Below are 15,198 nucleotides of genomic sequence, written 5' to 3'. Positions count from 1 at the left end.
CCTCGCCAAGCACCTGGCTTTGTCCAAATACCTCCCTGTACTGTTCTGGGAAATGGGGCTTAGCGTCCCCTAGAGTGGGAAAAATTCCTTGGGAAAGAAACCAAGGAATTTACCTGGGGAAGTAAAAATGAGGCAGTTTTCCCCAACAGGACTGTCATCAAAGAAGCCCACCCAAAGAGTATTCCAAAAGCACAGCATCCCCTTTTACTTAGAGATGTCAATGAAAAGAGTCAAACTCTGTCAAATATTTGAAGAGATTTATTCTGAGCCAAATGTGAGTGACCACGGCCCATGACACAGCCCTCAGGAGGTGCTGAGAACATGAGCCCAAGGTGGTCGCAGCACAGCTTGGTTTTGTACATTTTAGGGAGACATGATACATCAATCAGATACATCTAAGATATACATTGGTTTGGTCCAGAAAGGCGGGACAGGGTGGGGCGACTTCCAGGTTATAGGTATATATATATGTGTGTGTGTGTGTGTGTGTGTGTGTGTGTGTACACACATACTTTTTATTTCCGAGAGAGAGCTTCACTCTTGTCACCCAGGCTGGAGTGCAATGGCATGATGCAACCTCTGCCTCCTGGGTAGGTTCAAGCGATTCTCCTGCCTTAGCCTCCTGAGTAGCTGGGATTGCAGGTGTGTGCCACCAGATTTAGCTAATTTTGTATTTTTAGTAGATACAAGATTTCACCATGTTTCTCCAACTCGTGACCTCAGGTGATCTGCCCGCCTCTGCCTCCCAAAGTGCTGGGATTACAGGCGTGAGCCACTGCACCCGGCCTATTTTTAAAATTTCTGATTGTCAATTGGTTGAGTTATTATCAATAGAAAGAAAAGTCTGGGTTATGATAAGGGGTTGTGGAAACCAAGGTTTTATCGTGCAGATGAAACCTACAGGTAACAGGCATCAGAGAGAATAGACTGTAAATGTTTATCAGACTTAAGGTCTGTGTTGCTGTTCACGCTGGTCGGCTTTTGCTGAATTCCAAAAGGGAGGAGGGCATGAGGAGTCCTGTCTGACCCTCCCCATGCCCCCTGCTTCCTGTCATGGCCTGAACCAGTTTTTCAGGTTAACCTGAGGGTTCCCTAGCCGAGATAATGGACCCCATTTAAATGGTTGAAGAGGGAATTAGAATTTTATTTTTAGTTTACAGAGATCCTCAGAGCAGTGAGTGTCTCCCTGGAGTGTGCCTCAGAATAACTCCGGGTTCCCGGCCCCACCCCAGGAGAGGCGGATTCCGTGAGCTGGGGCTGGGGCTGGGGCTGGGCTGTCGGTTCTGCATTTCTCTAACACACCCCACAGATGTGCAGGGCCACACAGAGAGTCATCCTCCTGGACGTAGATATCCTGCAGACCTGTCAGGACAGGCTCGATCCGGGCCCGGAAGCGAGGAAGACCCCGCTCCTGGCTCCATCTCATCCCCTCCTCATCCCTCCCACTTCCTGTTGTCTCTCTGGGCCTGCTGGGCAATCACCTGGACAGACCCCCTTGCCTGCCTGAGTCCTGCCCTTCCAAGGCCCTGAGCTCAGGAGCCGCGTCCCTCGGGAGTCCCACAGCCAAAGACTTCAACCCCCACCCCAGGCCCACCCCACCTCAAACTCAGAGCCCCCCAAGGGCCAGGTGGGCCACACGCGCAAGTAAGACTAAGTCCTAGGAGTATTCTTCATGGCCACAGAGCAGTGTGCCCGTTCCCACATTGCTTGAAACATTCAACTCTAGTCGGGGTCTGGGTTTGGATGCTAAGGCGGCCATAATGGAGGTCGGAGGTCAGAGGTCGCCTGGAGGCCCCGGCACAGACAGCAGAGCTGCAGTGCACAGCCCGACCTGCAGGGGGCGCCCCGGGCATCACAGCATCACAGCCAGCTGTTGCCAAGGAGACGCACCAGCCAGCCAGGACCAGAGCCGAGGAGTCTCGATTTTGTTTTTTGTGTTTTGTTTTGTTTTGTTTTGTTTTGTTTTTTGAGACGGAGTCTCACTCATTCGCCAGGGCTGGAGTGAAGTGGCACGATCTCGGCTCACTGCAACCTCCGTCCCCCAGGTTCAAGCGATTCTCCTGCCTCAGCCTCCTGAGTAGCTGGGATTACAGGCGCCCGCCACCACACCCAGCTAATTTTTGTTTTTTAATAGAGCGGGGCTTCGCCATGTTGGCCAGACTGGACTCGAACTCCCGACCTCAGGTGATCCACCCGCCTCAGCCTCCCAAAGTGCTAGGATTACAGGCGTGAGCCGATGCGCCCGGCCTTGATTTTTTAAAATACGTTTTCCCGGTTTAAAGCATCAGTCTGCATTTTTAAGCAGTAGACAAGCGTAACAAAACGGCCATGTAGCCTGGATGGGGCCTGCCTGCCACTGCTTTGCAGCCTCTGCTCCGGTGCCAGCATCCGGTTGGAAAGGGCTTTCTATGCTCGTGCAGTCACTCAGCAGGCATTTATCCGGCAGCACCCACCTCATGTGCCAGACACCAAGCTAGACCCAGAAGCTACAGGGACGTGCAATTAGCAGCCTGCCCCAGGAGCTTAGAGTCCACGGAGGGCCCTCAGCCCTGACACCCAGCCAGGAGATGCAGGGCGGGAAGTGTTCCCACTCCTGAGGGAGCACTTCAGTGCTAACTTTGTAGGGCTGTGCCATCCAGCCCTCATGCACCTGCGTTCCCAGGTGCTTTATTCAGGATGCGGTGGCCCTAGGGCTGCTAGTGTGCAGAGCCCATGTGACTGCCCCACCACCTGCTCCAGCAGAAAAATAAACTGAGGATCGCTGCGCCCGTGCAAAAGATCAAATGGAGCTACAATTAGGCGATGGCTCCCATGGCCTGAGGACTGGAGACAGGGATCAGGGAATAGTGATTGTCACTTCTCAAACTGCCCACCAGCAATGGGTTGCAGTGGGTATTTCTCTCTTTTTTTGAGACAGAACCTTTCTCTGTTGCCCATGCTGGAATGCAGTGGCGTGAACTCGGCTCACCATAACCTCGGCCTCCCTGGCTCAAACTATTCTTGTGCCTGAGCCTTCCGAGTAGCTGGGATTACAGGCATGTGCCACCGTGCCCAGCTAATTTTTGTATTTTTAGTAGAGATGGTGTTTTGCCATATTGGCAAGGCTGGTCTCAAACTCCTGGCTTCAAGTCGTCTGTCCACCTCAGCCTCCCAAAATGCTAGGATTATAGTCGTGAGCCTCCACACCCAGCCTACAGTGGCATTTTTGATTGATGATGATTGTGACTGTGGTCTGTCATTGAATTGGAGCTGGCTGGGGGCAGGGAGCAAGAGATCCTGGTCTCGGAGGTTTCATCGGAGCCTGTGGTTTCTAGCTCTGGGCCACACAGGGGGCCTGAACTCTTGCTGCCTTTGCAGACCACCAGCATGCACCCCAGAAACGGGGACTGAGAGGCTCCCCTTGGCTACCAGGGCAGAAGCGCTATGTACAGCTCTCCCTGCAGCCTCCTGCACAGGCAGGAAGTCCATCTGCTCCGTCTTGGTCCTTTCTGACGAGTGCTGGTTATCACCCATCTCAGAGCCGGCTCAGGGCATGGAGAGCAGGCCTCAGGATTGGGCTCCCAGCCAAGCCGCTGCAAACGACACTGCTGGGCATGATAGGGTGCAATTAGGGTGAGCCAGGGGTCAGTCCGGGACACTGGACCATTTCCAGGAATTGCAACACTGAGGCCCTGCTTCCTGGGCCATTGAGGGACTCCTTCCTGGGCCCTGCTAGATCTCGTGGCCGCTGGGAAGACAATGGAGAGGCCAGCAGCCCTGGGCGTTGTGTTGTGATCTTCTTGTTCATCTGTGATTTGGTGCAACCCTGGGTCTTGGAGTAAAGGGAGCAAGGGGGTGTGCAGATGGGGAACAGTTCGACCTGCACTGCCGTGGACTGAGTGCCACCAGCCGGGGGCCCTGGCACTGTTCTTCAGTGGCAAAGCCATGTCTGGCCTAGCCCTGAATACAGGTATCCTCCACCAGAGCTTTGGGAGCTGCACGCCAATTGAATCTTAGTCACTTTAGGAATAAAAAAAAGTTTCATCTGAGCCAACTAGTATTTACACAGGTGCATGGGGAGATCGTGCAGAACCACTGAGGGAGCAGCTGTCTTTAAGCACCTCTTTTAGAAGCTGGTGAGCTTGTCAGAAAGGGCTGGTGCACACCAGGCCCTGGCAGTGACCTGGCTTCCTCAGGACCTGAGCAAATGACTCTTGGTTGCCGTAAGCCTCTGATTGCTGTGAGGAAGCCTGGCCCCTGCAAGGATGGTACCCGCTCAGGCTGCTGCCTGGTGGCTGCAATGACTGAGAGTGTAGGGGTTCTTTAAAACCGTGACTTCTTCTTCCCCCAGGAATCTGGTACAATATCCTCAGAGGCATTGGGAAGCTTGCTGTCATCATCAATGTAAGTGACATCAGGGACCTCGGTGGAAGGAAGTCCTGGCTGAACTGCCAGGCGGCCGGGGACCCCTTGGAGAAGGAGCTGGGCATGGGTCTTCTACCCCTAGCCATGGTGCAGCCCCAGGCTGCCGGGATTCTCTAGTTATAAATGTCCCTTGACCACATGGGGTGGGGAGGGTGCATTCTGAGGAGGCATAAAAAATTCTCTTCAAACTTTTTCTGCAAGTTTTTTGTTTAATTTTTTTTGAGTCAGAGTCTCACTCTGTGGTCCAGGCTGCAGTGCAGTGGCATTATCTCAGCTCACTACAACCTCTGCCTCCCAGGTTCAAGCGATTCTCGTGCCTCAGTCTCCCAAGTAGCTGGGATTACAGGCGCCCACCACCACGCCTGACTAACTTTTGTATTTTTAGTAGAGACAGGGTTTTGACATGTTGACCAGGCTGGTCTCAAACTCCTGACCTCAGGTGATCCGCCCTCCTTGGCCTCCCAAAGTGCTGGGATTACATTCATGAGCCACTGCGCCCAGCCTTTCTGCAAGCTTTGAGCAAAATTCTCCACCATGCCCACCTTGGCCCCTAAGTCCACTGAGAATAAACAACAGACAGATATAGGAGGGAAGACAGAGACAGAGGGAGAGAAACACAGAGATTCCTTATTGACAATCTTTTTGTTCTCTTATTTAAAGAAAAAAGTTGGTTTTTCTCCTTAATCTGAAACGTATGGCTGCTCTATAGAGAAGGTTTGGGAGATGCTGAAATGGGGCGAGAAGGACGCTCTCATCAGCCTCACACATGGCTCTGCTAAGAATCAGGGCTCCAGGCCCCTCAGCCTCCTCCCCAGCATGGCAGCCCCTTCCAGCCTCTCCCATCCCCAGACCCGCAGGCTAGGATGGCCCGGCCCTCAGCCTTCCCCATCAGGATCTGTCTGACTCTGCCCATGGCCTGGATCCCCCCTGGGTTTAGCTGTGCCCAGCTGTCTCCAGCATATACTTCAAGCCCAAGGCTGCATCCCAGACATGAGAACCCCAAGCAGCCACAGGGAGTCCGCTGTGCCAGGGCCCCGTGGCTCTCGTCCCTTCCACCCTCTAGCTGAGCCCAATCTTCCCCGCCAAAAGCTGACACCGTGCCCACGGCGGACACAGGGTGGCTCCCCAGAGCTGACAATCAATGTCCCTGCATGGCCGTAATGCCAAGTCAGGGTCTCAGCAGGCCCTAGGACTCAGTCCCCACAGAGGGCAGAGGGTGACACTCAGCCCTGGAGAAGGGCCCTTCAGAGCCCTCTGACAGAGCCCTTTCCCGGAGGGCAACCCCTTCTGCCAGGCACATACTCCCACCAGATTACAGGGAGACTGCAGGCAGAGTGTGCACACCAGGATGGCTCCTTATCCCACCCAGACAAGGGAGCACAGGGTCCTGAGGCAGAGCCCACGCTGTGCTGGAGTTGGGGGAGCTGGGAACAGAGGTACATCCTGTCTGCAACGAGTGGGCGCTGTGAGCAGCTGCAGAGCATGGTGGGCATCTTCTGAGGAGAACAACAGCAACAACAATAACAGCAGGCTGAGTGCGGTGGCTCACACCTGTAATCCCAGCACTTTGGGAGGCTGAGGCGGGAGGATCGCTTGAGGCCAGGAATTCAAGACCAGCCTGGCCAGCATAATGAAACATAGTGAGACCATATCTCTCTCTAAAAAAAAAAAAAAATAGTAGCAGGTACATTCACCAGGCACCTAGAATGTTCTAGACCCTTCTAAGCTCTTTCCACACACTAGCCCACTAGTCTGCACACAGCCCTTGGAGGCGGGGACTGTCATGGCCCCATCTGACAGGGAAGACACCAGAGGCATAGACAGGTTAGGTGATTTGCCCAAGGCCACACAGCCATGTGAGAGGCAGCTGTTGGGCCTTGGGTTCCTCTCTTGTAAGGGCACCAGCCAGAGCTGGTGCTATAATAGAATGAGCTGGGTGAGGACTTGAGAGCTTGCAAAGCACTTTCCCTTCCTGCCTCATTCCCTTCTTCAACAAGCCCGGAGGCACAGTGCATACATGGTGTGGGTATCAGCAGGCCCTGTTTTGACAAGAAGAAAATGGAGGCACAGAGAGGTTGGGTGATTTGCCCAAGGCCACACAGTCAGCAAGAGTCAGCCAGTGTCTACCTGGCGCCTTCTCTCCTAGGAGTGCGTTGTTCTGGCCCCCAGGCACTCTCCTTCAGCTGCCAAGGGGCTGAGAGTAGCACCCATAACCCCGCATCCGTTCACTCAGCATGCCAAGGCTGTGCGGCTATGGTCCCCGCCAGGGGCAGTGGCGCATGGCCAGGGCCCAGTGTGGCCGTGGACGGGTCACGCCAGTTGTGGCCAGCCCTTCCACGCCCAGGCTGGGGGTCCCCCTCACTGTCACGTCCCCTGTGCAGGCCTTTGTGATCTCCTTCACGTCTGACTTCATCCCGCGCCTGGTGTACCTCTACATGTACAGTAAGAACGGGACCATGCATGGCTTCGTCAACCATACCCTCTCCTCCTTCAACGTCAGCGACTTCCAGAACGGCACAGCCCCCAATGACCCCCTGGACCTGGGCTACGAGGTGCAGATCTGCAGGTACTGCTGTCTCTGCTCCCCTCTTTGAAAAGCCATGTTTATGGGGTTTCTGGGAGAGCCTGGGTTTGGACGGGGCTCAAATCAGGGGCAAGTCAAGAAACAACGCAAACTCGCTTAAAAAGAAGAAGAAAAAAAAAAGGCTGGTGCAGTGGCTCACACCCGTAATCCCAGCACTTCGGGAGGGCCAAGCAGGAGGATCACTTGAGCTGAGGAGTCAGAGACCAGCCTGAGCCACATAGTGAGACCCCATCTCTACAAAAAAAAAAAAAAATTAAATAGCTGGGCCTTGTGGCACGCACCTGTAGTTCTAGCTACTTGGGAGGCTGAGGTGGGAGATCAATTGAGCCTAGGAATTTGAGGCTGCAGTGAGCTATGATTGCACCATTGCACTCCAGCCTGGGCAACAAAGTGAGATCCTATCTATAATTAGTTAATTAATTTAATTAATTAATTAATTAATTAATTAATGCTTGAGGGGAGGAAATTAGAGGTGATTTACCAGTTCCTATAACTAAGAAGCCCAGGATAGCTTCAGGCATGGCTGGATCCAGGAGCTACAGTTTGCCATCAGGCTCCACTTTGATTTCCTCTGTGTAGCATTGTTCTCTTGCTGGTGGAAAGGATCCCCAGCAGCTCCTGGCTTAAATCCTCTCTGCTCTGCAGTCCCTGTGGGAAGACTTTCTGTTTCTCAATAGTCAGTGAAAATCCAGAGACTGAGTCTTACTGCCCCATCTTGAGTCAAATGTCCATTCCCGAACCAACCACTATTGCCATGAGGAGGAGGGCTCTCCTTGGCTTGGCCTGGGTCATGTGCCAGGGTGAGAGGTCGCAGAGAATTGGGGGGTCCTAAGGAAAACTGGGGTGCTATGACTTGAAGAAGAGGAGACAGATGCTAGCAGGCAAAGCCTTGAGCACAGAATAAAGAGGAACGAGCTGGTGCGTGTGGCTTCTGACACTGGGAGGACAGGGCTGCTCGTTCCCATGGGAAAGCAGGTTGTGCAACTTCTGCCTGGCCCAGCAGCTGGCACCACAGCCATGGCCCAGCCCAATCCTATCTCAGGGGTTGGCAGCTCAGTGCCAAATAGGCCCTCGGAGAATCCCATCCAGCTCCCTCCAGAAATCAAGCTCCGTGGGCAAGGGCCCTATCTGTTGTGCACCCCCCTGAATTCTCCATCCCTGGAGTGGGGTCTGGCACACAGTAGTTGGTCAATAAATGCTTGTGACATAAGTAAGTGAGGGAATGCCCAGACTGAGGCCCAGAGAGGTCAAGTGATTGCCTAGGGGACACACAGCAAGGTGGCAGTTGGAGTGCGTGAGCACCAGGGATGTGGGTCCAGGCCAGGGCTGTGCCTGCAAATCCAGGTGGACCTTCTCCTGGTCTCCCCGACTGACCTCAGCTTTTAGTGACCAGCAGGGGCACAAACTGCAGCTGAGCCCCTGGAAACCCTGCCCCCTCGTGGGGGAGTTTTCTGTCCAGCTTTGGGAACCTTTTCCAATGAAGGGTGGGGACGTCAGCTCCATTCAAGCCAAGTTCCAGCTGATGTGTGGCGTCCCTCAGATTCAGGGAGCCGTGGAGGGAGGGAGGCCCTAGGCAGAGACCTCACCCTGAGCCCACAGACCCTGGGCGTCTCGGGGTCTCTGTAAAAGAGGAAGGGGCTGGGGAGAACTGGAGCATGGGCAGTGGTCATGAATGGGGCGGGTCTCCTTCCTAAGGCTCCAATTGTATCCACGAAGAGCCAAGGTCAGTGGCAGGACCTCGGCAGGGCAGTGGGTGTGAGTGAGCTTGACTCTCCAAGCAGGAGATCAGTCAGCTACATCTAAAGCTGGTAACGAGAACCGGGGACAGCTCGCGTTCTCTCGAGATAAGGCGGTGAGGACCAAGCGGCACCCCTGGAGGAGGGAAAGCAGCCCCAGACCCGGGCAGGGCAGGGCGGGCCGGGCCGGCTGCCTCACAGGCCTCTGCCTGCACCAATGGAATGCTTAGCTTCGTTCTTTCGCAAATGTTTGAGAAGCTGTTTAAGTGACTTTGATAAAATGTTCAGGGTATTGGTTTGCTGGGTGTTTTGGTGGTTGTTTGGTTGGCTTTTTTTAGAGACAGGGTCTCACTTTGCAGCCAGGCTGAAGAGCAGTGGCGTGATCAAAAACTCACTGCAACCTCCCGGGCTCAGGTGATCCTCCCACCTCAGCCTCCCGAGTAGCTGGGAATGCCGGCGTGAGCTGCCATGCCCGGCTAATTTTTGTATTTTTTTTTGCAGAGACAGGGTTTTACTGTGTTGCCCAGACTGATCTCTGACTCCTCAGCCTGAGATTACCGTGCTGAGGTTACAGGCACGAGCCACCCCTCCTGGCTGATAAGGTGCTCAGGGCTTTTCTTCAGTAGTTTCCCTCAAAGAGGGGATAGACTGCAGAGGTGGTTTTCAAACTGTGTTTCATGGAACCCATCCTGGAGCTCTGTGGAGCGTGAGGGTTGGGGTGAGGTTCAGGGAGTTCAAGCTTAGGGAACCCCCTGCCCCCGCCCGACTTCAACCAAGTAGGCTCTGCACTCTTGGGACCCTATTGGAGTATCCAGTGAGATTTCTTTTGGGAACAGAGGCTCCACTGCTTTTAAAAGTTTGGAATCTCCTGGACCACATGGTCCCTGCCCTTGATTCTGTGAGCCCACGGCTGGGCCCGGGGGATACTTCCTGCCACATATGTTTTACACGAAGCCCCTCAGGTCCTGCCTGGCCCGTGGGGGGTCCTGACCACCCCCCTCCACCGTGGAGAGACATTCCCTGGGTGCGGGGCCGCGGGCTGCTCGCCCAGGAGAGGGCTGTCCTCCCGGAGGCAGCCACACACCAAGCTGAGCCTCTCCCAGGCGTCCCTCGAGCTGCCTGGCTCCAGCCAGAGCCTGAGCCCCGCCGAAGTCCCACCCTCGACTCCACCACTGTCTTTTGTAGGTACAAAGACTACCGAGAGCCACCGTGGTCGGAAAACAAGTACGACATCTCCAAGGACTTCTGGGCCGTCCTGGCAGCCCGGCTGGCGTTCGTCATCGTCTTCCAGGTACGGTGCGTCCCTCTTTGTTTCCGGTTTGAGGATGGGGGCACTAAGGGACCACCCCATGCCCACAGTCTGGAAGGCACGAGCTGCTAAAGCCAGGGGTTCAGAGACTCCTCCAGAGGCCTGGAGAACTTGCTCTGGGACACCCGAGGGGGGGACCTGGCCGACCCCAGGCCCCCTGCACCGACAGGGCCCAAGACAACCTCATGAGAGAGGAAGGCAAAGAGAGGGGCCAGATAAGTGCCGGCAGAAGAGTTCTGACTGGCTGGTGGGTTTAATCCAGTAGAAGTGTCTTTATTGAAAGAGACAGGGGCCAGGCACGGTGGCTCACACCTGTAATCTCAACATTTCGGGAGGCCGAGCCAGGCAGATCACCTGCCAAGGTTCTGCTCACCAGTGTCCCTCTAGCCTTGATTAAGTCGATGCTAGGAAGGCAGTGGGCCGAGGGCTCTGATGCTGGAATCCCCAGGACTGGGTTCAAGTCCCAGCTCTGTCACAGGGCAGGCCCTTCCACTCCTCTAAGCTCAGCGGCCTCATCCATCAGCTTTTCACAGCAAGCGGTGTAAAAGGTGTGTGGGGCTGGGTTCCGCAGGCCAGAGCCTGAGAGCCCAGCAAGGAGGGGTCTCGGCCAGAGACAGCCCAGCCTTACCCCAAGGGAGCCCCGGAGCATGCATGGCACCCCAGACCTGGCCTTACCCGGAGGCAAGGCCACCCCTAGATGGGCCGGTCACTGCTTTGGACTGACCAGGCTGGGAAGAGGGAGATGAGAGGGAGCATACGTTCTGCAGCTGCGAGCATGAGCAGCCGGTCCCAGCCACAGCTGGGGACTGGGAGCACCAACCAGGAGAAGACACCAATCCAGGGGGCACCAGCACCGTCCATGGCGGGAACCTGCTCAGCCCGGGGTGCTCACACATGCTTGCTGGACAGATGTTCAGCAAACGACAAGATTCCGTTTTTCCATAAAAACTGACTTGTGTTGCCTTCTATCCACCAGAAATGTCTCCACGGAGGTGGTAGATGTTCAGGGGGGCCCTGGGAGGCTTTGCAAACTAAAAGTTTGATCCATTTGTGGCTATTTCCAGTTTCATGCTTTTCCCCAAAGCCTCAATGCTTGTTAGATTTGGCGATGCGTGACCCATCAGGTCACTTCCTGAGTCTCCTGGTCAAGGAATTCAGAATGACTCAGGTGATTTTCCCAATTACTGAGTTCAGATGCATTCGAGAAAGTCGGCCAACATTTCCCAAAGGCCTGCCGGGTGGTTCTGTGCCTCCTTTATACCTTCTGGGAACTGAGGCCCAGGGAGGTCAACAGGCCAGGAGGTCATGGGGCGGCACTCCACCAGGTGGGGGCCAGGCAGAGAGGTCGGGAGCATTTCCCCAGGCACCATCCTCCCCGCTGCCACACGCTGCCTCTCCTCCTTCCAGAACCTGGTCATGTTCATGAGCGACTTCGTGGACTGGGTCATCCCAGACATCCCCAAGGACATCAGCCAGCAGATCCACAAGGAGAAGGTGCTCATGGTGGAGCTGTTCATGCGGGAGGAGCAAGACAAGCAGCAGCTGCTGGAAACCTGGATGGAGAAGGAGCGGCAGAAGGACGAGCCGCCGTGCAACCACCACAACCCCAAAGCCTGCCCAGACAGCCTCAGCAGCCCAGCCCCCAGCCATTCCTACCACGGGGGCGTCCTGTAGCTATGCCAGCAGGGCTGGGCAGGCCAGCCGGGCATCCCGACTGACGGGCACCCTCTCCCAGGGGCAGGTGGCTTCCCGCTCCCGCCAGGGCCCGGTGGGTCCTGGGTTTTCTGCAAACATGGAGGAACACTTTCTGATAGGACATTTTCCTTTCTTCTTTCTGTTTTCTTTCCCTTGTTTTTGCACAAAGCCATTATGCAGGGGATTGTTTTTAATCTGTAGTATTCAAGATGAATCAAAATGATGGCTGGTAATAGGGCAATAAGGTAACAAAGGCAGATGCTTTGCAGAAAGAATGCTTGGAATCTTGAGTCTCCCTAGCAGTGAAAAGTGAGCAGAGGCCCCTAGAAACCCTCCTCTGAATCCTCCTAATTCCTTAAGATAGATGCAAAATGGTAAGCCGAGGCATTGGGCAAAAGCTGGTGCGATGCTTCAGGGAAAATGGAAACCCCAACCAAAAATAATGATTGATTCTGGTTCCAAAAGGTGTCACCTGCCTGTTTCAGAAAAGTTAGACTTTCCATTGCCTTTTCCTCCTGTCAGTTCAGCGGCTGAGAGAGAAGTGCCCCATCCCTGAACCACACAGGGGGCGTGGGAGCATCCCAGTTATTCCTGGAAAGCGAGAAGGGGGCACAGGTGTCCCTGATTAAGCAGGAACCAGCACCCTTGGCATCCCCGGCAGGCTCCCCGCTGTCAGCCACACACCTGCCCCCTCACACCAAGCTGACCTCAGAGTTGGTCGTCTTCCTTATGGGACAAAACCAGTTGACCAGAAAATGGGCAGAGAGGACCTCAGAAGCATTAAAACAGATGGTGTCAGGGTTTCAAGAAGTCTTAGGGCTTCCAGGGATCCCCTGGAAGCTTTAGAATATTTATGGGGTTTTTTTTTCAAGTATCAATTATATGGTAGATTGAGGATATTTTTTCTGCAGCTCAAAGGTGGAGGGAGTTTATTAGTTAACCGAATAGCGTTGAGAGGAATTTAAAATACTGTTACTACCAAAGAATTTTATTAAAAAAGCCTTCTATTTTGGTAACACTTCTCTATATTTTTACTCATAGGAATGTCACTGTTGGACAATTATTTTAAAAGTGTATAAACCAAGTCTCATAAATGATATGAGTGATCTAAATTTGTAGCAATGATACTAAACAACTCTCTGAAATTTCTCGAGCACCGAGAGAAACATCATTTTAGCAAAGGCCAAGAGGAAAAACAGAAATATATTTGTCTCGAACACATCATTGATGTGATGTTGACATTCCCTTTAATCTGCCAACTGTGATCAAAGTTCATAGGTGTCATAGATTTCCATTATTTGCTAAAATCATGCAATCTGATGCTTCTCTTTTCTCTTGTACAGTAAGTAGTTTGAAATGGGTTTTGTATATAAATACTGTATTAAAAATTAGGCGATTACCAAAAATCCTTTTATGGAAACCGTTTTTTAAAAAAGTGAATGTACACAAATCCACAGAAGACTGTGGCTGGACATTCATCTAAATAAATTTGAATATACGACACTTTTCCCACTTGAATGCTGTCTGCCTGAGTCCGCCTGGGAAACTCACAGGCCGTCCCCAAAGTCCAGTGGACCCTGCAAACTCAGCACTGACTGACAGGCGTCTCTTTCCTTTGGTGCCGGCCTGTGCATGGCTCTAAATGTTCTTGGGACTTTGTCTCTCTGTGCGTGTGTGCATTTGTGCATGCACACGTGTGTGCCTATTCATTTGCATTTGTTTTGCATGTATCATGTGCACTCCTGTTCACATTTGCTTGTGTGCATGTGCCTGTGTGTTTACATGTTTGTGTGCATCACATGTGTATGCATTTGTATTTGCTTGTATATGCATATGGGTGCGGGTGTGTGTGCATGTGGACACGTGTGCATATATGCATGTGTGTGTATGTCTATGTGTGCATGCACGTGTGTATGCAGTGTGTGTGTGCTTGTGAATGCTTGTGTTTATGTGTTTGCATGGTTTGTGTATGTATTATCCATTCTCACACTGCTATAAAGAACTACCTGAGGCCGGGTGTGGTGGCTCACACCTATAATCCCAGCACTTTGGGAGGACAAGGGGGGTGGATTGCTGGAGGAGTTCAAGACCAGCCTGGCCAACATGGCGAAATCCCGTCTCTACTGAAAAAAAAAGACAAAAATTAGCTGGGCATGGTGGTGCACACCTGTCATCTCAGCTACTGGAGAGGCTGAGGCAGGAGAATCACTTGAACCTGGGAGGCAAAGGCTGCAGTGAACCGAGATCGTGCCATCACACTCCAACCTGGGTGACAGAGTGAGACTCCATCTCAAAAAAAAATAAATAAAGAGAACTACCTGAGACTGAATAATTTACGAAGAAAAGAGGTTTAATTGACTCACACTTTTGCATGCTTGACCGGAGGCATGACTGAGAGGTCTCAGGAAACTTAACGATCATAGCAGAGAGCAAAGGGGACGCAAGCACGTCTTCACAATGCTGGAGCAGGAGAGAGCGAGCAAAGGGGGCACGTGCCACGCTTTCCAACCATCAGATGTCCTGAGAACTCACCCACTATCACGAGAATAGCATGGGGGAAATGCGCCCCATGATTCAACCACCTCCCACCAGGTCCCACCCACAACACATGGGGATTACAATTTGACATGAGATGTGGGTGGGGACACAGAGCCAAACCATGTCAGTGTGCATCACCCCAGGGTTCACACGCCTGTTTGCCTTTGCCTGTGTCTGTATATGTATATGTGCTGGTGTATGTGTGCATATGTGCTGGTGTGTGTGTGTGCATATGCGTATGTGCTGGGGTGTGTGTGCATATGTGCTGGTGTGTGTATGTGCATATGTGCTGGCATGTGTGCATATGTGCTGGTGTGTGTATGTGCATATTTGCTGGTGTGTGTGTGCATATGTGCTGGTGTGTGTATGCGCATATGTGCTGGGGTGTGTGTGCATATGTGCTGGTGTGTGTGTGTGCACATGTGCTGGTGTGTGTGTGTGCATATTTGCTGGTGTGTGTATGTGCATATGTGCTAGGGTGTGTGTGCATATGTACTGGTGTGTGTGTGTGCCTATGTTCTGGTGTGTGTGTGCATATGTGCTGGGGTGTGTGTGCATATGTACTGGTGTGTGTGTGTGCATGTGTGCTGGTGTGTGTGTGTGCATATGTGCTGGGGTGTGTGTGCATATGTGCTGGTGTGTGTGTGTGCATATGTGCTGGGGTGTGTGTGCATATGTACTGGTGTGTGTGTGCATATGTGCTGGTGTGTGTGTGTGCATATGTGCTGGTGTGTGTGTGCATATGTGCTGGTGTGTTTTCGTGTGCTTGTGTATATGCACACATGTGCCACATATTCCTGTGTGTGTGTGTGTGTTGGGATGAGGGATTGTGGTCACATTTTCTCAGCAGGCTCTTCCAAGAACCCCATATCTCGACCTCTGATCCCACAACCCAACAGACTAGTATTTAGGATTTCATGGACCCCAAATTT

General features: G+C 53.0%; 1 protein-coding gene across 5 annotated transcripts in view; it reads left to right on the top strand.

Annotated features, from left to right (window-relative positions):
- ANO1 (anoctamin 1) overlaps positions 1 to 13,231 on the top strand; it is a 195,119-nt gene extending 181,888 nt beyond the window's left edge. For 4 of the 5 annotated variants that reach the window (XM_025356116.1, XM_025356120.1, XM_025356118.1 and 1 more), the window contains 4 exons: positions 4,331 to 4,383; positions 6,786 to 6,970; positions 9,910 to 10,015; positions 11,441 to 13,231. In XM_025356116.1, the coding sequence (XP_025211901.1) occupies positions 4,331 to 4,383; positions 6,786 to 6,970; positions 9,910 to 10,015; positions 11,441 to 11,707 (611 nt within the window). In that variant the 3' untranslated portion in view covers positions 11,708 to 13,231. The remainder of the gene's footprint in view (positions 1 to 4,330; positions 4,384 to 6,785; positions 6,971 to 9,909; positions 10,016 to 11,440) is intronic. The other variant, XR_003115595.1, reaches the window with a different exon arrangement.
- The last annotated feature ends 1,967 nt before the right edge of the window (positions 13,232 to 15,198 follow it).

The sequence above is a fragment of the Theropithecus gelada genome, chromosome 14 (assembly GCF_003255815.1).
Source record: "Theropithecus gelada isolate Dixy chromosome 14, Tgel_1.0, whole genome shotgun sequence".
Lineage (NCBI taxonomy): Eukaryota > Metazoa > Chordata > Mammalia > Primates > Cercopithecidae > Theropithecus > Theropithecus gelada.
This window is presented reverse-complemented; position numbering and strand designations above follow the sequence as displayed.